The sequence below is a fragment of the Urocitellus parryii genome, chromosome 9 (genome assembly GCF_045843805.1).
Source record: "Urocitellus parryii isolate mUroPar1 chromosome 9, mUroPar1.hap1, whole genome shotgun sequence".
Taxonomy (NCBI): domain Eukaryota; kingdom Metazoa; phylum Chordata; class Mammalia; order Rodentia; family Sciuridae; genus Urocitellus; species Urocitellus parryii.
The window spans coordinates 64008243-64032860 of record NC_135539.1 but is presented as its reverse complement, the minus strand read 5'-3'; the positions used below and the strand labels follow the sequence as shown (position 1 = coordinate 64032860).

The window sequence follows — 24618 nt, the reverse complement described above, 5'->3', positions numbered from 1 at the left end:
CATCAAGGAACTCACAAAGGAGTTGTGAGAAATAATCCCCCAAATATATGAGGCATTCAACTGTAGAAGTAGAAGGCACCCTGCAAACATACAACAAAGCGTCCAACCCAAGCTGTGAGGAAGATGGAGGGGGAGGCAACCTGGGGGAGAAATGACATTAAAGTTGAGATCTGCAGACTCTCCAGCAGATGCACCCCATGAAAAAACTGGAGGGTGTGGAAAGGGGAAGGACTGAAGAGTATGCCAACCATCATCTAAGCTCAAAGGCAAAATGGGTTTGATCTGTTGACAAAACTGATAAAACAGGATAATCACAAAGTCAATTATGATTTAAGATGTTCTATCCCTGATAACATATATAAGGTCTTGTAATTTATTTAAAGGGTCAGAATCACAAAAAATACAGTGTTTTTACATAGAATTCAGTAGTAATGATAAATAATTCAAAAAATACTATCAGTAAGAATAATCTATTTTATATTATTCTTATCAGCTATAGTAATCTTCTGAATTTTGCTTGAAGATTCAGCATTCAGTTGTTCATCAGTGAAAGACTAACACAACTGGGACAGAGACTCCTGACTCTCACTGGGCATCTAGCAACACTTCTTAAAAGGCAAGAAAGCACAGTTTGAATTTACTTATTTAACACTTAAGTCATATGCCTCATGTGCAGGCATTCCACTAAGAAATTTACAAATATTAACCCACTTAATCCTCATTTCAGGTCAATACTATGGGGTAGAAACTACCCATACTTTCAGAGTCTGTGCTCTCCTGTTTCTTCTTTCACTGTCGATTGATCAATGAAAACTGTCATTGATCAATGAAAACTGGTTTATGTGCCAGATTTAGAATGCATATTAAAGTTGTAGTTTCTTTCCATGATTACTGTTTTAAATAACAACTCCATTCATTTTTATGGTAAACTTTCTCACACTTAACTGTCACCATCTATTGCTGAGATTTTAAATTAGTGAGAATGTAGAGACCATATCTCCAGGACTAGGGGTGTGGTTCAGTGGTAGGATGCCTGTCTAGCATGTGTGGGACCCTAGGTTCAATTCCTAGCACTGAAAAAAAAAAAAAAAAGCTTTAATTAAATTCACATTATTCTCTCAATAAAATGACTGGAACTTACATGTTTATAATTACATAAGAAAATATTTAATGGACTTTTTGTATAGTTTTCAAATGAACACGTAAGTTCCACAAACCCAAATCTTTCTTTCCAGCTAGACTCTCTCCCTGAGCTTTAAAGGCCCTTTGAATCCAAAGCTAACCAGTCACTGGCGTGTGGGAATCTCAGACGCGTTGCAACTTTAACAATGTTAAAGAATGAATCATTATTTCCCTTGCTTTTTGTATCCCCTTTGTCTATTAAGGAAAAGTATTGATATGTCCAAGCAGCCAGAAGCCTGGGAGTCATCTTGAACTCATCTCTCTCCATACCTGTCCCTGTTCCCTTCCCCTAAGTTGCCAAATCCTGCTGAATTTACCCACTTTAACATCTTTTTTCCAACATCACTGCTATAGCAAAAAATGGATATCCAGTCTTCCTGATCCTGTCTTAACTACCCTCCAAACTATTCTCCACAGTTGCTAAAATCATCTTCCCTTTTTTTTTTTTTTTTTGGTGGGGGTGGGGAATAATGGGATGGAACCCAGAGTTCCCATATGCTAGATAAGCACTACCTCTGAGCTACATCCCCAGCCCTAAAATCATTTTTCTAAACACAATATGTGTTTTAATTATTCTCTAACTTAAACCCTTCAAGGGCTTTCCATATATTTCAAGAGAAATCCAAACTTCATAAGAGGAGGTCCTTGATGATTAGGCCTGTTTTCCTCTCCAACCACAACTCACTATGCTCCCCTTTGCCCCATTACCCCAAGCTCCAGCCACATCTAAACCTTACCCTTTCCTACTCTTGTTTTTGTTTACTGTTCTCTCTACCTGGATACTGTTTCATCTGACTAGCTCCTAGGGAATTCATCAAAGATAACATCTACTCCTAGATGTGTCCCTTAAAGAGCACCCCTCATTCGTAAATCCTGAGTTAGGTGCCCTTCATATAAATGTGGACAAAATCATATAGCCAGGACAAAATCAGAACTTTGTGTTGATATTATTTCCAGAACACCCAAGGTCTGATTTTTTAAAATTTTAATTAGGTATATATGACAGCAGAATGCATTTTAATTCATTGTACACAATTGCAGCACAACTTTTCATCTGTCCATCCATCCACCAGCAAATAAGCTACTTAAGGACAGAGATTGTTCCTTTTGGGTTGGTATGATCAGCATCTAAGCATCCCTCTGGTATATGGACACACAATAAATATTCGCTAAATGATGAATGAACCAACTGTGAAGATTAATGTGTAATTTTCTCTTTCAGATATATTGTAGTTAGCTGGGCTGGGGCTATAGCTCAGTTGGTAGAGTGCTTACCTGGCATACACAAAGCCCTGGGTTCAATCCCCAAAACACACACACACACACACACACAAAAGAACAAAAGGAAGAAAGAAAATCATATATATTGTAGTTAAAATAATGTGTCCATGGTGATTTTCTTTTTGAGCATAAGATGTCAGATACATGAATGACACTATTACCACAAATTCCTAAAGCTTTAAGGAACACAGAAAATAGGAATGTCTGTCTAGGAATGAGACAGCATAGAGGTAAATAGGCTGTACCAAAAGGATTACCTATTCCAAGAAGCTTCAATACATAATATTCAAAGAGGAAATATTTGGGAGGCAATTAATTTACAAATCTGTTTTTAGCTGAGTGCAGTGATACACACCTATAATTCCAGCTACTTGGGAGGCTAAGTAAGTTCAAGGCCAGACTGGGCAACTTAGAGAGACCCTGTCTCAAAGTAAAATTGAAAAAGTGATGGGGGTGTAGCTCAGTGGTAGAATGCTTGCTGGATATGATCAAGGTCCTGGATTTGATCCCAAGTATTAAACAAGAAAGAAAGAGAGGGAGAAGGAGAAGGAGAGGGAAAGAAAAGGAAGAGGGAGAGGGAGAGAGAAAGTCAGTAAACCACAGAGCAGCTGAATGAACAAAACAAACACCCAGGGCTCAGAATAAGTTTTTTCTGAATTCTCCTTGATCCAGGAGGGCTTCCAGTCCCACAACCCTTTGAAGTACTATCTTGATTCTCAACTCCCCAGGAATTAAAGATCTTCTTTTCAAGAGCTTCTGGTTTGATAAGACTTTTCTTAGGAGCTGCAGAAGCCTGAAGTTCTCTAGGGCTATGAGGCTGGCTTAAACCCTAAATGTTACTTCCACTCCCTCACACCTCCAGAGATTTGGCAATTAATGTTTTCCACATCTGCCCTCCACTCAAATTCCTGTGATGGTCCATAAGGAGACCTCAAAGCCCACCAACTTTCACAGTTATTGGATAGCCACTGGTTATCCAGTTACCCAAAGAGAGAATTTGTTTTAACAGTTAATATTAAAGTTTATTAGAAATTTCTAGAGCCACATAAAAATGATTTTCCAATACTTAGAAAACAAAGTAGAAAGAGCACAAGATCAGTAGCAATAAAGAAATGAATTCTAGGGCTGGGGATGTGGCTCAAGTGGTATCGTGCTCGCCTGGCATGCATGCAGCCCGGGTTCGATCCTCAGCACCACATACAAACAAAGATGTTGTGTCCGCCGAAAACTAAAAAATATTAAAAATTCTCTCTATCTCTCTTAAAAAAAATGAATTCTAAGCAGTGACAGGTTATACAATTAAATTACAATGGGAAACATTTTTAAATTGCTGTTTAAAAATCTATTTGGGAAACAGAGATATGAATTCTTATGGTGGGTTTGGATGTGGCTGGTAAAACCACCATCTTGTATAAAGTGAAGCTGGAAGAGATTGTGACTACCATCCCTACAATAGGCTTCAATGTGAAGACAATAGAATAAAAAAAAAAATCACAGCTTACAGTCTGGAATATTGGTAGCCAGGACAAAATCAGAACTTGGTGATGACATTATTTCTAGAACATGCAAGGTCTGATTTTTTAATTAATTAATTTTTAAATTTTAAATGCAGAATTCATTTTAATTCATTGTACATAATTGCAGCACAACTTTTCATTTCTCTGGTTGTACATGATGTAGCATCTCACCATATGTGCAGTCATACGTGTATCTAGGGTAAGATGTCCATCTCATTCACCATCATTTCTGCCCCCATGGCCCCTCCCTTCCCTCCCCTCCCCTTTGCCAAATCAAAGTTCCTCCGTTTGTCCCATGTCCCCCCCAACCCTCAAGGTCTGATTTTTGTGGTTGACAATAATAACAGAGATGATCAATGAGGCCTGGAAAGAACTAACCAGAGTATTAACAGAAGATGAACTCAGAGATGCAGTTTTATTGGTGTTTGCAAATGAACAGGATCTTCCCAATGCCATGAATGCAGCAGAGATCCCAGACAAGCTCAGTGTACACTCCCCCCAACAAACAAACTGGAATGTTCAGGCTACTTGTGCTGCTAATGAAGATGGGCTTTATGAAGGTCTTGACTGGCTCTCCAACCAGCTCAAAAACCAAGAATCACCCGAAGCAGTCTATCCCTTGTGCTTTTTGGCAAAGCCAGCTGGCCTCCTCTGGGTACATGTGCACATGTGAGGAGCCTTGGTGGCTGTGTGACTGGGAGTGGGGGCAGTTTTCTCATATTGTGTCTATACACGCTATAAGAAAACCAGTATTACATTTTAAGGAAACCTGTGTTATGTTTTAAATGCTACCTTCCATTTCAACATTTTGATGATCATTTTTGTAATTGATGCAGGAATCCTTAGAGCTCCCTGGTGCACAACAGCCAAAGTGGTCTTCAGGATGGAAAGACGAGGAAGTTGGAGAAGAATATAGACAGGTCTAGTTAATGTCCTGGGTCTGGCATCTCTGCATACCTGGAGCCCTCATTTTGTAAGAAGGAACAAATGAATTGTCGTTCTTTACCATTACTGCCAAAGTTAGCAGCTCACTTCTGAGTGCTTTAAAGCAAATGATCCTCAAGAAGAAAAGGCACTTGCTTACTAGAGTGCAAAGAGGATCAGATTGGGATGTTTACCTTACCTTCTACTTTAGCCCAGGCTTCCTGATTTAACATGCTTTAAAGAAATCAGTGATTTCTTTGTTAGGAGTATCAAGATGCTGTAATACTAGAAAATTATCCATCCTTCCCTTAGGCTAATTCTTTCCATTATCTGCCCATTTCCATTATCTGGATACCCTTTTAGTAGCCAAGGCTCTTTCCACAGTGGAGGGAGGCTGAGGGTCAGGTTGAAGAAGTGAGGGGATGTTGCTTTCATGTTCTGGTGTTACTGCCTCAGGTTTTAGGCCCCAAGGTTGCTGAACCCACTTCCCTGCTCTGTGCAGAATGTTCTACACAAAGCAGAAGGGTCACTCCTGTTTGGAGTGATTACCATGCACACTGTCTTAGTTCACCTTAGGCTATTGGCTAGTTTCTGTTCCCAGGACCTAGCATTTGTGAGCTGTGAGAATTTGTGAGCATCAAAAGGTTAATCTTGGGGAAGAAGTTCCCTCCTGACCACCCTTTGTATTGTCCCCCATTTGGTACTAAATCTTCTGTGAAAAACATCACTTGTCTAGATTATACTCCCTGGCCCTGACCCCTTTTCTGGATGATAATAACATTTTAGGAATTGTTTGGAAGTGGTTGTATGCTTTATATTGTCTCCAAATATTCATAAAAATGAGACTAGCTAAGTTAATTCAGTCTAAAGCTCTTTTGTCCAGACAACAATTGGTCACATTTGCATCTAAATACTTCCACTAAAATTTTAAAATTCCTTTTTTAAAAAAAATCTTGAGGGGCTGGGGTTGTGGCTCAGCGGTAGAGAGCGCGTTTGCTTAACATCTGTGAAGTGTTGGATTCAATCCTCAGCACCACATGTAAACAAATAAAAATAAAATTATTGTGTATAACTACAACTAAAAAATAATATATATATGTATATACATATATATACATACACACACACACACACACACACACACACACATATATATATATATATATGATTCAAATTATAGAGAAGGGGATATAAGATGAATTTTAGCAAAAGTAAACCTTGGTGGCTAGGGACTCAGCTAAGTTGGTAGAGTGCCTGCCTCCCATACACAAGGCCCTGGATTCAATCCCTAGCACCACACACACACACCAAAAAAAAAAAAAAGTAAACCTTTTTTATTGATAACAATGAAGTTATTTTTATTCATGCTATAGTAAATATGGATAAAGTATTATATTGTAATACTGGTACTAAGTCCAGATTTGATTTTTAACCACAGAGTAATTCCTGAAAAACATTTAGATTGTACTCCTGAAATTGGCAGGAATTGCAATTTATATAGATAAGTACATAAATACACTTCTGTATTTATGCTTAGTCTAGTATACCCAGTACAGTGCTAGGCCTCACTGAATACTTGTGGATTGGTTACAGAATGAAGAGTTTTCTTTGGAAGGAGAAAAAAAAATGATTCTAACTAACTTACTTTATGATGAAGGCCCCTGACAAATGTTCTTTGGGTTTAAATATCCATACTACTTTATTCACCTGAGCTATTATAAGAATCTAAGTTTTAAGACATATGAAAGCAAAAATAATTAATCTTTCTTTTATCCTATTTAAATATTTTGAACACCTATTCTTTGCTTAGAATTATGCTAGATGTTGGGGGGGGGGGAGGGTGCTTGTGGCTGTAATCCCAGATTCAGCAGGCTGAGGCCAGGAAGATCTAAATTCAAAGTCAGCCTCAGCAATTTAGTGAGGTCCCAAGCAACTTAGTGAAACCCTGTCTCAGAAAGGGCCAGAGATGTGGCTCAGTGATTAAGTACCCCCAGGGTCAATTCCTGGTGCCAAAAAAAAAAAAAAAAAATTGATACTAGGAGTAATCTGGATATGGTAGTCCCTACCTGTAATCCCAGCTCCTCAAGAGGCTGAAGCAGAAAGATCACAAGTTCCAGGCCAGCCTAGGCAACTCAGTAAATCTCTGTCTCAAAATAAAATTTTAAAAAGACCTGGTCTTTAGCTCAGTGGTAGAACACTTGCCTACCATGCATGAAGGCTCTGGGTTTAATCCCTAGTTCTGCCAAAAAGAAAAAGAATTATGTTATGCATTAAATGTATAGTTATTGGAGAAAACATAAACTAAGTAATTTTGGGCTAGGGATGTGACTCAGTAATCAAATGCTTGCCTAAATTTCCAGTACCATGGAGGGGGTGGGGGAGGGATGGCCATATAGAAACTAATTTTAATTGTGCTAAGTACTATGAAGGAGAAATACTAGATGCAAGGGAAGCATACATACAGAGACTTAATACACTTGAGAGTTCAGGGAAAGCTTCCCTGGGTAATCAACATCTAAATAGAGCCATAAAGTATGGTTAGAATTTAGTTAAGAGAAGTATAAGGAAAAGTTCCAGGCAGAAGCGCAAAGGCACTGAAAGAACAGTCAAATGTAGTGGAATTATGGAATACTTAGGTAATTATTCAGACAATTTTGACAAAAATAAACTCACAACATTTAAATTAAAAAAAAAATTGTAGTTGTAGATGGACAGAATGCCTTTGTTTATTTTTATGTGATGCTAAGGATCAAACCCAGTGCTTCACACATTTTAGGCAAGCACTCTACCACTGAACCATAACCCCAGCACCACAACATTTAAATTTAACCCACACAACTTGCAATTTCTAAGCCTCATCTTCTATTTATGACTCACTTATAGCTTGGATTATTTTTAATTGATTAATTTTTGTTAAGAATACACTGAGATCCTAGCCCATGTTCTATTATCTTCTACTATGTCCAATGCTTAAATAACAAAACAGATAAATATCCATCCAGGAGCAGTAGTTTGGAACACTGCAAAAAACTCTGAAAAATCTTTGATATTAAAGACATATTGTTTGTTAGGGTTTTTTGTTAATCAAGAACTGAGGGCTGGGGATGTGGCTCAAGTGGTAGCGTGCTTGCCCGGCATGCGTGTGGCCCAGGTTCGATCCTCAGTACCACATACAAACAAAGATGTTGTGTCCACCAAAAACTAAAAAATAAATATTAGAATTCTCTCTCTCTCTCTTAAAAAAAAATTTTTTAAAAAAAACTGAACCAGAGGCATTTAACTGCTGACCCATATCCCAAGCCCTAGTTTTTCATTTTGAGACAGGATCTCTCTTAAGTTGCTTAGGGCCTCCCTAAGGTGCTCAGGCTAGTTTTGAACTTGGGCTCCTGCCTCAGCCTCACAAGCTGCTGGGATTACAGATATGTACCACCACATCTAACTACAAACTCATAATTTTTTACAGCTCCCTGGAATATTTTCCACTTAAAAATAAGTAACAAATTTCTCTATCCCAATCTTTCAGAAAAGTTAGTGCTTTGAATTAATTATCTTTTATATTCACAATTTTAAGACTCCTTTTATATTGACAAAACACATCAAAAGATTGGTTAAGTTTTTTAAAGTCACTGATAATTTTCAGATGCAATATCCTAAATAGATTATATACTAATATACTAAATACTATACTATATAATATACTATATACTAATATACTAAAGTACAGCATGTTTTATAAAAGAATCATGGGACAAGTACATAGCAAGATATGTTTTAAATACATTATAAATGCTAACTAGGAGCTTTTCCTTCTCACGGCATATCAAAGTATTAAATAATCTGAAGATTTTGCCCTGTTCCAGATACCTGCAATTTAAAAATCACTTATATCAACAATGTATATTTGTTATTTTCTTAAATCCTGAACCTACTAATTGCCTCAGTCAGCACAACAACCTCATACAGCAGCATATTTAAAAATTTTATACATACTTCTGTATTCCTAGTCTTCTAAAAATGTGCATAAGTACTGATTTGCCATGTTTTACTGCTTTCTATAGGTTATATGTAAATTATTATAGAACTTTACCCCCATTTATATAAATAGTTGGTTCAGAAAAAGTTTATGTAGCTAAGCAGTTTAAAAATAATTTTTGGAACTTATACAGCTTACTTTAGAAGACCTCCTAAACAGACCTCAGAGGGGCCTGGTATTCCAATACGCCACAAAACATGTTTCTTATATTTTAAAACTAACCAACTACCTCCAATTGCTGAAATTTTACAATTGGTTAAAGTAACAATGTATTGTCTCTACTATTGTAGTCATGTGTTGCTGATTATTCAGAGAAAGGAAGTATCAAAATTCATTTTTAAATAGCTACAAGAAGTAATGGTTCAAACATACAGGGTTTGAGGGTACAGAAAGAGATATTATAACAAACATTAAATGTTTTAATCTTTTTTTATATGTGTTCTTTTGATTTAGAAGGAATGAACTTCAATGAGGGAGAAAAATTCAAGGTTATAGACATTTGTACACAGTTCTCTGGAGTAACAATTTTGACTTAGAAATCAACTTATTATTTTCCAAACTCTCTAAAGAATAGATCCTGCAACATTTTGTTTGCTTTGATAAATAAGTATTAAATAAGGCAAATTCTCTCGTTAGCACATGAAAAACACAATGAAAAACACTGGAAATTAAAAATGCAATGAACCCCTTTGATAATATTCAGCTTTAATAGTTCTTTTACATACAATGATTCAAAATTCTTAAGATAATTATTGTTTAATCATGATGTCTGCATGGAAAGAATTTTCCATGTTATACTGGATCTGTGATACATGTTTACTTAAACAGTATATTAGGGGGAAAAGGAGGGAACAAATATGTCAAAAGTCAGGAGTAAAATGCATTGGTATATTACCAAAATGAAGACACTTGCCTGAAAAAAAAAGCTTGATTATAATATATAATTGATACACACATATTGTGGCTCATTCAAAAGCATTTTTAAATCCATAGTAATTTTTAAAAGAATAAACTAATTGAATGGTTAAGTCAATTGACAAGAAAGAAATGCTTACATTATAAACTTGCAGATTATTTTTTAATTAAAAGAATAAATATGTGAGTATATTCATGATCGGTCTCTATTTAAAATTACTAAAGGAATGCTAAAATTGAATCTAGAAAATATCAGTTTAAAAATGAGTTCCTCAGGAAAAGAAAAAATCTTAGTATGCCATCAAGATAGCAGTCAAAGGAAGACAATTTCAAAACATTGTTATTTTCCTTTTTTATTCTATTTCTTCACAAGCCAGACCATAGTGTAGAATGTCAGTTTCAACCCACTTATACTTTGGTGATCACTTGGCCTGCCAGTGTGAATTAAATTCCATAATATAAGCTAGGTGTGGTGGTGGTTCCATCTACTCATAGGCTGAGGCATGAAGGTCACTTGAGCCCAGGGGTTTGAGGCCACACTAGGCAACATAGCAAAACCTGGTCTCAAAAAAAGAAAGGATGATGGATGGATAGATAAATCCCATATCATACTCTATTATTGTACTCTTACAGAAAGAGGTAACTTGCACTACTATACTAAAAGATGGTACTATATAACTTGAGTGTTATATAGTTCAGTATTAAATTTCTAAAATAACATCAATTATTTTCCCATTTAAAAAAAATAAAAGTTTTTGATATGCCTGTATACATATTGTTTAGAAATTAAAACTTTATAAATAGTGTCCATTTACAAAGGACACTGGGTAGGACTGAGAGAAAAAAAAAAAACTTCAAAAGTAACCAGCTGCATTTTAAAAATATACAGACTTGCTTGTATATATGAAATACTGTGTTTGAAGTATTGTTCTGGGTACTTTGAGAAGTCTGAGGGCAAGTTGGTGCACACACACACACACACACAATCACACACACACACACAGAATAAAGAAAATTAATCTACATGAAACAACTACTGAACAAAAGATTATCAGTTTTGACATGTCAAAATTTTTAGAAATGGAGATTAATGGTTTCCCAGAGTTAGGGATGTCAGGAAGTGAGTGTGGTTATAAATGGACAACACAGGAATCCTTGTAATAATGAAAAGTATTCTATATCTTGACTATGGTGGTGGTTCACACACATGGAATAAAATTGTATAGAATGAAACATATACAAATACTTAAATACAACTGGGGAAACTTGAATAACTTCAATGAATTTTTATGAGTGTCAACATCCTGGTTGTGATATATATTACTACAGTTTTGTAAAATGTTTACATTGGGGGAAATTAAAAGAAGGGTACCAGGGAATCTAATCTGTATGTATAATTCCATACAACTGAATGTGAATCTATAATTATCTCAAACTAAAATGTTTTTTAAATGTTAAAAATACACTTTCTCTATTCTAAATACACCTTCCCCCAAAAGACCCAAGGAATAAATATCAAAATCCCAGTGACAAAAGAAATTACCAAATAGATGTAATAGTAATTCCCCTCAAAAAAAAAAAAAAAAACCAGAGTAAACATTATTTTCTTGCTTTGTCAATATGTTCTCAATTTATTTTTAATAATGTATTAATTTAAATTAGTTGAAAGAGTCACATCCTATAAATTCAAGATTTCTGATGACATAGAAATGATAAATTGTTACCTTAAAGTTCAAATGGTGGTGAAATCATCTTTAATCCAAAACAATGTAAAGACAGAGGAGAGCCACCTTTATCTCCTCTATCCATGTATGTTGATAGATAAGAAGCAAATCCTCCCCCACTCCTACCCCCACCCCCATCCTTAACTTCTGACTGGGGGGGGGGCGGGGAAGAGCACCTTAAGGATTCTCAAAGTCTGATCTTCTCTAAGAAAAGATTCAAGCATATCATTTTTCTTTCACTAATGCAAGACAAAAATACTGCGTAAACCAGTTTGGAATTTCTTTACTGTGAGTAAATCAAAGGTGGTCAAGACAGGGTGACATGCAATGGCACCCAGATAAAACGGATCTATCTGATTAGGGTAGAATCTCATCCACGTAAAATAAATTCCAGGCATTTCGTAAGGTCTCCATGCAATCTAACAACTGGCCTGATTGCATTGAAAATGGAAATCAGGAAATCAGCCCCCCTCACACCATTTTAGCAGCTTCGCTCTCTGGAACTCACCCTGCAAAGACCTGCTAAGGAGAATGAATTCTTCCACAGTCTTTGCAGTGGGTTGGAGGAAATTAGGAACGTGGTCCTCCCGTCCCCATCCCACCCCTCCCCTAAAACCTCAGCTGATAAGGGAGCGAGATGCCCCGAAGCTGGGGGAAAGGAGGGACCTAGACCCGGACCAGGCAAGGCCAGGGCACTGGGCTGTGAAGGGTGAGGCAGAGCCAAGGGCGCGCGGGGATGAGCGACCGCAGATCTGCGCTGGGAGAGGCCGGGGGCGTCGGGTACTGCCCGGCCGAGGGTCCAGCGCGAGGGGTGACCCGCGAAGGGCAAGGGCCAAGCTCACCCGCGTTTTGCAGAGTCTCGATGTTTTGGGGTCTGGTCGCCAGCTCCGCCACCATCTGCACGAACTGGGTCCGGGCTTTCTGGTACTGCTCGAACACTGGGGGAGAGAGACTCTTTGAAGCGGCCCGCGGCGCTAGTGCTGGCGCCGCCAGCCCGTCGGGGCGGCCCGCCCGCCCGGCCCTACCTTGCAGCACCTGCCTCTGACTCATGGCGCCCGCGGCCGCTGTCTGCCCGGGACCAGCTCCGCGACGACGCGGCTCGCCAGCGCCCAGCCCGCGAGTCCGCGCAGTGGGCGACCCCGGCGAGGATTCGGCCTCCGACGGGATCCGTTTCTGTGTACCCGCGTCTCCCGGGTAACCGACCGGAACCGGAACGCGGCCGTCTCGCGGCAACGGCCAGTCCCGGGCGTGACGTCACGGCCGCGGTGTCGGGGAGGCCCGCGCTGGGCTGCCGCTCCTGGACGGCCAACCCCGGGGGAACCCCTGCAGCCGGGGTTCCCCCGTGAGTCAGCCTCGCCAGACCGCGGGTCCTGCACCGTCGAGTGTCACTACCTGCCAGGGGTGCGGCTGGTACCGGGGACCCGCGGGAGGACAAACCCGCCCCAGACCGGCGGGGCGTCTTGAGTGCGGCACTGGAGAGAGCCCCCACGCACCGGGGGAGTGTGGGTTAAGTGCAGCGAAACAAGTGAGCAGCGGTGGAGTTGTCTGAGCATCGACGGTCAAGAGAAATCTCATGTGACAGTGTATAATCTGATAAATACATTGTTGTTAATGCAACCCTAAACTCAGTGTTTTCCTTTTTAACCCAGCTTTGACATATCTGGCATTTCTTATTTCAAGATTCCTGGAGAGTCACAAGGATGCCCACACGCTTAATTACACTATATTGAAAGCATTTGATAAGCTCCCCTAGAGATTCAGTGGAAAAGAAGAGGTGGGAATAACATGATAAAAGTTCTGTCTTTGGTCGCTTACTCCTCATTAAACAATTTTTGCTGTTTCTTCATTTTCATGTAATTTTAAATATTTTGTCATTTAAATGTATGCTTCATTTTATTGCTGAGTGACATTTATAAAAGAAAGGGAGAGAGAATCTCTACCTGGAAAGCCAGACTTCCCTAGTTTACACAACTTAAACTTTTTATCCAGTTTCTTTTTTTTAACAAAATTTAAGTACATGTACTTAGTCTACCACTGGTTTCTAGATTGTCTTTGAAAACTATATACCAAATGTTTCAATGACAGGTGTCAACTTTAAATATTGCTCCATTAGAAACTACAATTTCACCAGGTGTCAAATGTGCAGATAGACAGCTGCTGGGTAGTGCCAAGACAGGATATACTTGATACCTCTTCTTCAATAGAAGGGAGCATGCAAATTTAGCTGGTTTTCACATTAGCAGTGAGTCCTCTATGATAATCTTTGAGATCTCACACTGATCTGAGTCCCTGGTGAAGTCCTGACATTTTGTGGAGCTCCCAAATTAGTTGTGGAATGGACCAGCAATCAGAGAAAGGGAAAGGGGTGTCTAGTGGGGTTCCTGATATCCCCAGAGTAGTTATATGTCTTTTTCTGCAGTTCAGAAGCAAGTGATACAATCTCTTCACCCAGCTCTAAGCTATAAATTTCACAATGATCTCTACATTTTCTTAAAAGAACAAGACCTTTAAAATAAACTCCAAGTAAAAGTTGTTGTGTGTTCTTTTTTAGAGATGTAGGGGGAACACCAAGTAAATAATTAAAATGGCTAAACCTTCACAATTTTATTTTCAGTTCCTTGTTGCATTATGAAAATAAAAATCCCCTGAAAACTAAAAGGTTCCATATTTAGTTTCTGTCTTTAAACAAAGAGGCTCCTAAACTACTACACCTGCCATTTTTAGTAACAACTTCATATTTTCTACTTTAAAAGTATTTTTTAAAGCTCAATAATGAAAAACACTAAACTTACTAACATAGTCTAATTTATGGGATACTACAAAGTTTGAAAACTTGAATTCAAATGACATGCAAATTATTTTAAACTCTCTAGTCTGAGTATCTGTCATTAACAATGCCCATGAGTTAAATTGTATTATTTCTGACAAAACATAATATCGGATGCCTACTTTGTATCTGGAATTGGATGTATTCAAGTTGGAGTTTTGCTCTTTATTCTACATATTTTTAAAAGTCTTAAAAGTAGAACTGTAAGAGAATAATGTATACGTAAATGAAATTGTTAGTGATTTAAGTATAAAATATGGCAAACAGACTTTTACTGACCAAAAAAATATTTTTTTTCTGACTAATTTTTCAACTTTCTAGCTTTAAAACAAGATGGCATTGTGTTTTACAAAGTTAAATGAATGCTCCAAGATCCCATGCACACCTTTAAACTAACAGCAATGAAAAAGAAATGAAAACTACTCAAAGAGATACTTCAGTTTTTTTTTTCTTAAGTATGAAACCAAGATAACTGTTAAAAAAGTATTAACTAACTTTAGAGTTATACAATGTACTTGGTTTGTATTTGAGACTGGAATATTATCTGAATAACTTACAAAAGTATTTCCATGAAAAGTTTGTTTGAAAGCCCTCAGCTCCTTTTGGAATAAATTGCTAATTATATAACTTGAAAAAAAATTTCCATTTAATTCTTTCTTTCTGAAAATGAGACTGAAAAAACAAAGCAGTATAAAACCAATCTTTAAAGCTTGTTCTGAAAAAAGAATCATGTTCTGTTTCTCTTTACAAATCTCCTTTAATAATGCAGAGTTATCATGAGAATATATGTTATGTGTATCTTTGCTTCTTTCAACATGCATGCATTTTCTCAACTCCTAGCTGAATTTTAAAAATTAAAGCTGTATATATATGCTAATTAGATTTAATATCCACATTTTAAAAACTGTTGAGTTGCATGGAGTTGCATGTGTGTGTGTGTGTGTGTGTGTGTGAGATTCTCTATCAAATGAAACACACTAAATATCAATGTGTGCCAAACATTTTGCTAATGAGAGAATGTGTCTGTTTTCCAAGGCATGAAGTCTAGTAAGATATAGACATTAATTCACTGTGCAAGCACATACTGCAGTCCATATTCATTCAACAAGCAAATACCTGTCACTGTTTCAAGAACTGTAGTTGCTCTAAGTGTTTTAGGAGAAAATATGTGAGACTTGGAGTAAAGTAGTTGATTAAAAGGTGAAAGTATCTAAAATATCTTTTAAATAATAAAAGCCTTCTTATTTTTAATTAAATAGCTGATCTTTAGATATGAAATCTTAAGAATCAAAATATTATGTTAGCATTTTAACAGGCAGCCAATTGGTAATTGCATGCAATTATTAAGTTATGAGAATAAATCATGTTGCCAGTACTAAATCTAAAATTACTAAAATAACTCTATATTTGCATACTTAAATTTAAAATAAAGGCATTACATACTCCATAGCTCAGATGACCCCAAATTTTATTTATAATGATGAAAACAAGCATGCAGTTGCCCCCTCTCTGGAAAAATTACATCAGATTCTTTATATTTGGGTCCAAGCAGACTATCCAGTTGTGCCATCCAGTTTGTAGAGCAGAAGAGATTTGGTCACGTACATCATGGGGAGAAGATTAACATTTCTATGCATACTTTGTGTTTATGTCTTATTTCTCCGATTTTTTGCCTTTCAAACTTTTTAAATCCAACTCCCTGCATTTTAAACTTTGGTTTGTATGTTTCTTTTCAATGATAAGGCCAATAGAATGTTAAGATGACAGTGATTCAGCTAGCTAGTCTCAAAGTCCTGAAGCCACCTTGGGTAGCTTCCTTTACAGTAATTCCGTGGATGCAGAGATTGAACTATCTTTTCTACCCACATAGAAAGCGGTGATTAGGGGGAATCCCACACATGAATGATTTCACTTCCAAAAAGAAGGCACCATGTAGCACGAAGTGATTGATACTAAAACTTGACGCTTTTGATGTAGAAGCCAAAACCAGCATAATATTTTATAAGGCAATAACATGCACGCATAAAAAATTATTGCTGTCTAGTATGTGTGAAAATGAATATCTTCTTTTTAAAGATTTACGTAACTTTTCTTAATTAAAAATTGTACCAAAGCCAGCAACATCAAGAAGGAAAGTTTGAAAGCCACTCTCTCAACATACCGCCAGCATTCCACTCCCTTAATATTTTGGCATTGTTGGGCTTTTCTTAGAGAGTGTAGGCATTTTCCCCCTCCCGCCTTTTATTGTCATTATTATTTTATACAAAACAGAAAAGACAAAGATGGAAGGTGCCCCATAGGAAAGATCCCTACAATGCATCAAGCCGGCGTCGGGGAGGACACAGCTCTGGCGTCCCTCAAGTGCCCATCCTACCAGGACTAAGCCAGCGCTGACCCGACCACCCCACCTGGGCGCCAGCAACCCCACCTCCCAGCCAGTGCGCGGGGTCCCCAGTTCTATCCCGGTGCCCCTAGAAGGCATCTGAGCCCAGTGGTGCCAGGGGAGGACTCCAGCTTCCTCGGCTTTTTCATTCTCCAAGTTTCTCCAACTCCCAACAGCAGCTACGCGGTCTCTGTGAAGTTCCCATCAGGGGAGGGGGCTCCGGGAATCGCCTGGGGCTGCCCACTGGCCCGGCCGGGCGTCGCGGGTCAGGCTGCGGAGGAGGCACGCGGAGTCCCGCCAGGACAGCTGGCCCGGGCCGGCGGGAGTCGCGGGAGGAAAGGGCGGGGGCGCCTGGCCGGAGGTCGCGAGTGCGGAAGGAGCTCGCAAGGTCAGCCCGGGCGTCTCTCCGGCTGGGCCTCCCAGGGCGGACTCCCGCAGCTGCCTGGGTGCGGGCGGCCCACTCTCCGCTCGCTCGCAGCTCCGCGGGCCGCCGGCCTGGGATCCGGAGGGAAGGCGCGGTGGGGCAATTGTGAGATAAAGGCCTCGGTCCTTTCGCTTTGGTTCCCCGGCCAGGCCTTCCACTCTAACCGCAAAGCTGCCCGCGGATTGGGGCAAAGGTCCCGGCCAGCCGCCCCTGACCAGGCTGACCCGCGGGGAGAACCACCCGGGACCCAGTGGACACCGGAACCGCGAGCACCGAGGCCGCAGCACTGACGCAGCCAAAATCCTCCCCACGGCTGCTCGGATCGGCCTGCTTTGCGCAGTCTTCGCCCGGGACGTTCGGGAGAGAACCCCTTAGCAGGGGAAAGGGTGGGCGAGGGCTGCAGGGTCCCTTTTGCCAGGAGTGGTGTGTGAGAACCTGCACTGTGGTTCAGCAGCCAGCTCCCTAAGACCCTGCGGCGCGGGCGGGATCCCAGAGGCAAGAAGAGAAGCCAATAGCTTATTTAGAAGAGGGGGGGGAAGGAAAAAAGCTGCATCTCACTGCGCATGTGCGAGCCTCAAAAAAATTTTTTTTCTCTCTCTCTCTAACTTTTGCCATCATTTAGTAAGAGCAAGTCTCAAGCCAAGATGTCTTATGAATTGATTACTCTGGGGAATAATTGAGTGTATTTTCCGACTTCTAGAAAGGACTGTAAAAGTACAGAGAAGGTTTTTCAACGTTTCTGAAACCTCTGAAACTGAAATAGCGTCTTGTGTCTCCACTCTGCAGGTCCGTTCTCCCTACACACATTGTCTGAGCGTAGAGTGAGCTCCGCTAAAACCAGCACTAAATTCGAGGGGACGGTAGCACTATAGTACTACATCTCATTTTTTTCAGAGGAAATGCTGGCACTGCAACTTGCACTCTCCTTTGGGGTGTTGTGGTTTTTTTTTAATATACCTGAATTATTTTAATTTATCTTCTACTCCAGTGTTACCCCATGTTTAATTTTTGGAGTGAAGAATGAAGGTTATTATATGGACAATATAAAGATAAAACAACAATATGAAGAAAATACTAATTTTTTTCCATTAGTAAAAAAAGATTTAGTTTTAAGGAAATTAAGTATAAAGAAATGCTTTTTGTTGTAGGAGTGTTTTTTTTTTCCACCACCATCGTGAAATAATATGCAATTGCTTGCCATGTTATTTGTAAGTCAAGAGCAAAGGTCTTGGCAGTTTTCAAATACAGTAGTACTGTACAAATAAATTCAGTCTGCTTATGGTTATGGTCATATCACAAAAAGAAGCAACTTAATAAATTATTGGCAATACTAAGAACATATAATGGATAAAATAAAAATTGAGATATTTTGTATCCCAACTGGATAGAAAAATATTGAATTTTTAAATAAGTTATGGCAAAAGTTTAAGAGGGATACCAAGTAACTGGTACCAATTATATTTCTGAGAAAGGATATTCCTCCAAACCACTGCAGACCCTGATAATATAATAGACTTGTGTTGCACTGGTCTCCCCATAAGAGAGGCTATATGCATTGTGTATTTTAAAAGTTCATGAAAATGAATTTCCCTAAGTTTGTATTAATGGTAAGTTCACTTTATTGTAAAGAATTTCCTAAGATGTGTTCTCCAATATTGTAGGTATTTAAAGAAGTGAATTATTTGAGCAGAATGATCATTTGATAAAAGTAAGTGGGTTCCATTGAATCTGGTAGTCTCCTTCTCTTGAGAAAATAATGGGAGAGTCTGAAGAAAACCCAAGTGAAATATTTTAAGAAAATTGTCATGAGGCGTATTTAGAAAGAAACAGCTGGTAAACACATTTTCCCAAGCTTCCCCTGAGTTCTTCAGTTACACTAGAAAACAAACTGTAATGAATCATGTTCAAAGCAAAAGCACTCTCATGAGCTAATTACTGATAACACTAATTTGTCAACAGCTAAAAGCTTTCTAAACATCACTGTATCTTCCCACTACAATTGATTCATAAGCATGTTTGAGGAGTACTTGCTGAACTTAGGACTCTGGTCAAGAAGGCTGGAAAAGAGTCAAAAATTGAGTAGTAAGAGTCTATAGAAATGTAACCAATTCCAATAAAAAGTTCTCTGTATGGAAGTACATTATGGAAATGACGTGGTTGTCAGACCTAATTGCTTGGTTTTTGAGTCCTCATAGAAGAAATTCTACAGCCTTAGGGGTGTAGCCTCAAAAGCAGCAGCGTTCCTGGTTTCAGTTTAAATAAAACAATGAAATCCATCATTATTCAAGTCAATAGCGATAATTCACATGAATATGAATGCACTTTGATCTTATCCTTCAATTCATTGAAAGACACAGTGGTAATGAAAAAGGGAGATAATCTCTTTAACTTGGTCCAAAGCAAGTTGTTGAAGCTTTTCTTTCTTGAAAGACCTTAGAAAGGAACTTTTCACTAAAGCCTTGCTTTCTTATTTTTAAGGTGATGGTGGGGGTGGTTGGGCAAGCTACAGGTTGTTCTGTTGCTTCTAGGAACTAGGGAATGCTAACTTTCTTTTTTTGAAGTGAACTGTCTTATTTAATGAACTTGACATTTTGTGAAGTTTAAAGGTGGATCCCTTTTATGACATATCTAAGAGTCATTTTAGGAGTCATTGTTAATTTGAGTTTACTGTCATTTATGATTAAGACATGGTGACTTTTTAGTGTTTTAAAACTTAAATAAGATATTTCAAGGTGCATTGTTTTGGTAGATTAGCAATTAGTAGTTTGTTTTAGTAGATTAGCAGTTTCCATCACTAGCCCCTTAAGCCTTCCTTTTGAATCATAAGACATTTAATACCATGTCTGTGCTATATGAAAGGCACTTTAAAAACTTACCTCATTAAATAGCTTTTAAACCAATTTTTGTAGACAGTTACTGAGAAAGAAGTTCTTATGTATAATTTGTCAATTCTCAGAATCCTGAAAACATCTGTCAGATATTTTAAAATAGTCTATCACATTTAAGATATAATTATATTCAAATATGCATGAATGAGAATATCTGATTAATGCCACTAGCTTGAAAAACTAGCTTTTCATTGAGTTTATTAAGCATATGCAAGCACTGTGATAATTATTACTAATTCATTTTTTCTAATAAGTGTTGTTGAGACTTCTGGAATCCTCTGACAAATATTTGTTGAATTAAATGAAAGGACTACAGAGCATAAGACAGGTACTTACCCTCGATGAGCTTTAAACTTAGAAATTTTAGTACACCTGTGATTTATATGAAATTTTAATCCACGAAAAACCCTCAGTTGACTTAATGGCGATTTAAAACGAGGACAATTAGTAAGAGTGAAGAAATTTGGCAATGCACTTGTCCTATTAGCTAAATAAAAGACGTAGCTGAAAGCTTTGCAGATTTTTCTTCAATAAAATCTGTTTAAAACACTAACAGGAGTTCTACTCTTAAAAAAAAAAAAGGAGTTAAAGCAATGCCCTAGAACTACAGAAAAGGCAGAAAGATCCCTAAGGGTTAATGTCAATCACTTCCTTTATGTATTAGACCACTGAGTCCCCACTGCCAAGGCGATGTGGTTCATCAAATGAAATGGGGCGGGGTGAGGGAGTGCGCCATCCACTAATGAATAAGTAGAACCAAACATCTGAATGTAATGCTTGAGCCAACGCTACTGATCACATTCTGGATTTCACACAAAGTATTCATGGTAGACAAAGAAGAGGGAAGAAAGATCAGCGTGTGCTTGTGCCTGTGACTCTCACCGTGAGGAAAACCACGCTGACCAAGGGCAGACACAACCATAAGCTCTTTGTGTTGGTGTTACAAGAAAGAGAGTAGGCATCTTGACTTCTTTGGCACCATCCTTGTTTCTGATTTCAACAAAAGCTTTCTAACTGGTCATTGGAAAATAATTTCCGCTTAGGTCGGAAAAGAGGGCATTTGGGGCTGGGACGAAGCAAAGCGCCGGGGTCTCAGGGTTCAGGTGCCGGTTCCGAAAGGCTTGTGCCGCGGTGTGTGCTCCCAGTAGCCCCTATTGTCTGCGGTGGGGGCAGGGCCAAGCCAGGAGAGCCGGCTTTTGAGAAGAATTGAAGGCACTGGAGGATGAGGAGCGGAGGTGGGGACAAGCGATGTCACCGAGTGTAACCCCCAAGGTTTCAAATGCTCGACCCCGAAGGCGTTTGAGGAAGCAGTGGTACCAGCCGCCGCAGCAGCGGCCCTGGCTGCAAATCGCCGTCGTGTGGTTGCTACTGGCAACCGAGCCTCTGCCGAGCGCGCAGCCCGCAGCCCCAGGAACGAAGGTGGCAAGGGGAAGCCGCTGCGGCTCAGCAGCGACGTCGCCTCGGCCACCCACAGGGCTTTCGCTCCCTCCTAAGCCCTGCAGGTCTTTGGGGCTTTGACTTAGGCTGAGTGGCGCGAAGGGCCAAAGGACTCGGGATTTGGGGGCGTCGCTGATTCGGAAGCGTCAAAACACTGGAGCCCAGCGTGAATGCAACATGGCAGCTCGGTCTCGAAGACTGGGATCATTCGGTCTCTCTGGGAGGCAGGCCCGCGGATTCTGCTGAGCGCCCGCAGGCGGGTTTCCAGACCCAGAGTCAACCCTGCTGCGCCCCCGACAGAGTCCCACAGAGCCAAGGGAGCCGCGCACCCCGACTCGCGTTGCCTTCACCCCTTAGCCCTTTGTTCTCCACTCACTAGCCACTCACGCTTTGGGGGATTTAAATTGCAACCCTCGAAGATTTGGCGACCCAAAGTGGGGACTCCAGACTCTGGTACTCCACAGTAGTGACTGCCTTTCCTGGTCCCCGGGAGTTCTGGGCACAGCTGGGCAGAGCTGTGGTCCTAACCCCACACTTCAACGGAGCCGCCCCTCGTCGGATCGCCTATTTCCCACCAGGCCTCGACTCCTTCTTTCCCTTCTTCACTATCTAAAGGTGTGAGGCGGGAAGCCAGGGCAGAGACACTATGGGGCCAAAAACAAAGTCCATCAAGACCCCAAAGGAGATAAGATTTCTCTGCCCCGGGGAGAGGAAAGAATTGCCCCAGTCCAGGAAAAATAGAGTACAAAACGCCCCTTAAGGGACACCCTAAGTTCCATCACCCCCCCCCTTTTTTTATTGGCCGTTGAGCACGGGTGTCGGCAGGTGGAGCTCCAGAAAATGTCCCCTGGCCCACCCGAGATGGAGAGAGCGCAGCTGCTGTACTGCCCGAGGGATGAGCTGAGCTCCAGATCGTTCCACCGGGAGTTGGGGAGTAAGGGCTCAATGCCCCCAGAGGAGGCAAGCTGGGGGGAAATTTACATTTGGAAAAACAGCGATTAAAAAAAAAAAAAAAAAGAGGATGCCACGTAGACTAGCCAGTTGTGACATTCAGCACAAAGTGCTACTGAAATACCGAAATCCGCCACCAAATGGCGGCTCCTGCAGCCAGCTGCACTGATAAAGAGGACTCTCCAAGCGTCGCCCATTTTAGGCTGCTTTCACTTCTCCGAGGTTCTCCAAACCCTTTCCCCAGGTCTCTTCTTCCTCTCCCAGTGGGGCCCCGGGTCAAGGAAATGTTAATGCCCTTGGAATCCAGCGAACCCCTGCTCTGCAGGAAGCCGCCTGGTCCGGGCAGCTTTTGGAGACGTTGTCCCCGTCTCACACCCGCCTCCGCCTCTGTGCGCGGCCAGTAAGTAGCCAGAGGGCGATAACCTCCCAGATTCGCCCAGCCGGGAAACCCATTTAGGGTCCTAAGGTACGATATTTTGACCAGATCTTGATATTCCTGACCGCGCAGCCACTCCCCTCAACACTGTCACCACCCCAAGGTTCCTACTCAGGGGATTAACAAGCTCAGCAAGAAGCTCTCCACTTGTTCTATCCCGTCACCTCGCACAAAGTCACCTTGGGGAACCTTGGCAGTTAGTATTTGCTAATAATTTTGTTTAAAATCCCACCCAACAAAATAAACAAAGTACAATGACACCTCTTTGTTGAAGGAGAAAGGGTTTGGGATTTGAAGCGGGAAAAGGGAGGAAGACAAAGACGCGATTCCTGTGCTTGGTTCTCATTAAAACGCGTCTGTGGATTCTGCCTGCGAAGCGCTTCGTCCTGCTACTCCAGGTAGGGTCGGTTTCCTGCCCTCGCAGACCTTGGGGTCTGTGGGTTTACCTCCGCGCCTCGGCTACCAGAGGCCCCCACAAAGTGCAAGCCTGCGAAAGGAAAGTGTCCACCTTGAGAGGTTGCAAGCGCCCAGGCTGTCGCCGCTGCTCACCACCGGACCCGATTTGGGTGGACTACGTCATCTCCCGACCTCTCGGAGCCCTGTACGGCCTGACAATCTAGCTTTCAAATTTGGCGGGAGCCGCGTACGCCGAGTGGAGGGCGGCGCGCGGCGAGTGGCGCACGCGCAAAATGGCCTCCTGGTTACCCGCGACTGCGGCTCGCGCGCAGAGAGCAAGAGCGCCTGCTGCGCAGTTCGGAACCGGATTGGAGCTGTAGCTCTTTGCACTCCTCTGAAAGCTAATGGTTAAAAAATAAGGAAAGGGAGAAGAGCTGTTTTCTCCTTAACTGCTCTTTTGGTAAAGGCCGTCCTGACCGAGAAGGCAGCGCTGCAAGCGAAGCGAGGTCATTTCACCCAGGTGGGTGTCCTTTCCACAGAGCGCTAGAACCGAAGAAGCGGGTTTTTCCTCTTTTGGTGGAAAGCCATGGCTCTTCCTCACTCTGTACACCCTCGTCCTGGGCTTTAGCTTCCGCACCGCGCATTGTGCTCCCGATTTCCCCTTTGTTGGAATATCTTACACTTCCAGGGTCATTTGGACCTAAGTCGGGCTTGACAGACTCCTCTATCTCCAGTGACCTCTTAATTTACCTCTGTAGCGTTCTCATCCTTCCCATCCCAATTTGGGAGGAGTACCCACGTCGGCAGACTTCCACCTAAGTCTGTGCTCTCATCTTGGGTTCTAGATAATGTAGGAGAACATAGAGTTGGAGATCTCTGAACTGGCACGGAACTTGAAATCACCTTCGCTGTGAAGTTTGGATCCTACGATGACCCAACAGTCAGAGCAAGAAGGAGTATTTCTACCGGAGTGTAAATGATTCTGAGGGAGCAACACCTGTGTTTTTATAAGTTACTTATGATAATTTCTGGAAGGAATTTTTTTAAGGCAAGGATCAGAAGAATGAGTAACTTAATTCATTGAAAGTTTTTATTGGATGTTTATTATTTATTTAGAGGGCTAAATGAGATTTCAGAATGAGTTTTACCCTTGAACTTCTTCAAGAAACTCACAAGGATCCTATAAGCAGACTTCCAGTGATAAATAACTTTTGATGTCGTCGACCTAATGAAGACAGACAATGTAGTTCTTCATGTGAGACCTCCAGAAATTGCACACTAAGAAAAAGAAACTAGTGCA

The 24618-nt window shown here is 40.7% G+C and overlaps 1 protein-coding gene and 1 pseudogene across 2 annotated transcripts in view; one reads left to right on the top strand and one right to left on the bottom strand.

Moving 5' to 3' along the window:
* Spag6 (sperm associated antigen 6) overlaps positions 1–12626 on the bottom strand; it is a 73650-nt gene extending 61024 nt beyond the window's left edge. For both annotated transcript variants that reach the window (XM_026402381.2, XM_077802714.1), the window contains exons 1-2: positions 12602–12626; positions 12419–12514 (exon numbers count right to left, since the gene is read on the bottom strand). In XM_026402381.2, coding sequence (XP_026258166.1) covers positions 12419–12514; positions 12602–12626 — 121 coding nt within the window. The remainder of the gene's footprint in view (positions 1–12418; positions 12515–12601) is intronic.
* On the top strand, positions 3773–4653 carry LOC113192277 (ADP-ribosylation factor 2-like; annotated as a pseudogene).
* Positions 12627–24618: the final 11992 nt, after the last annotated feature.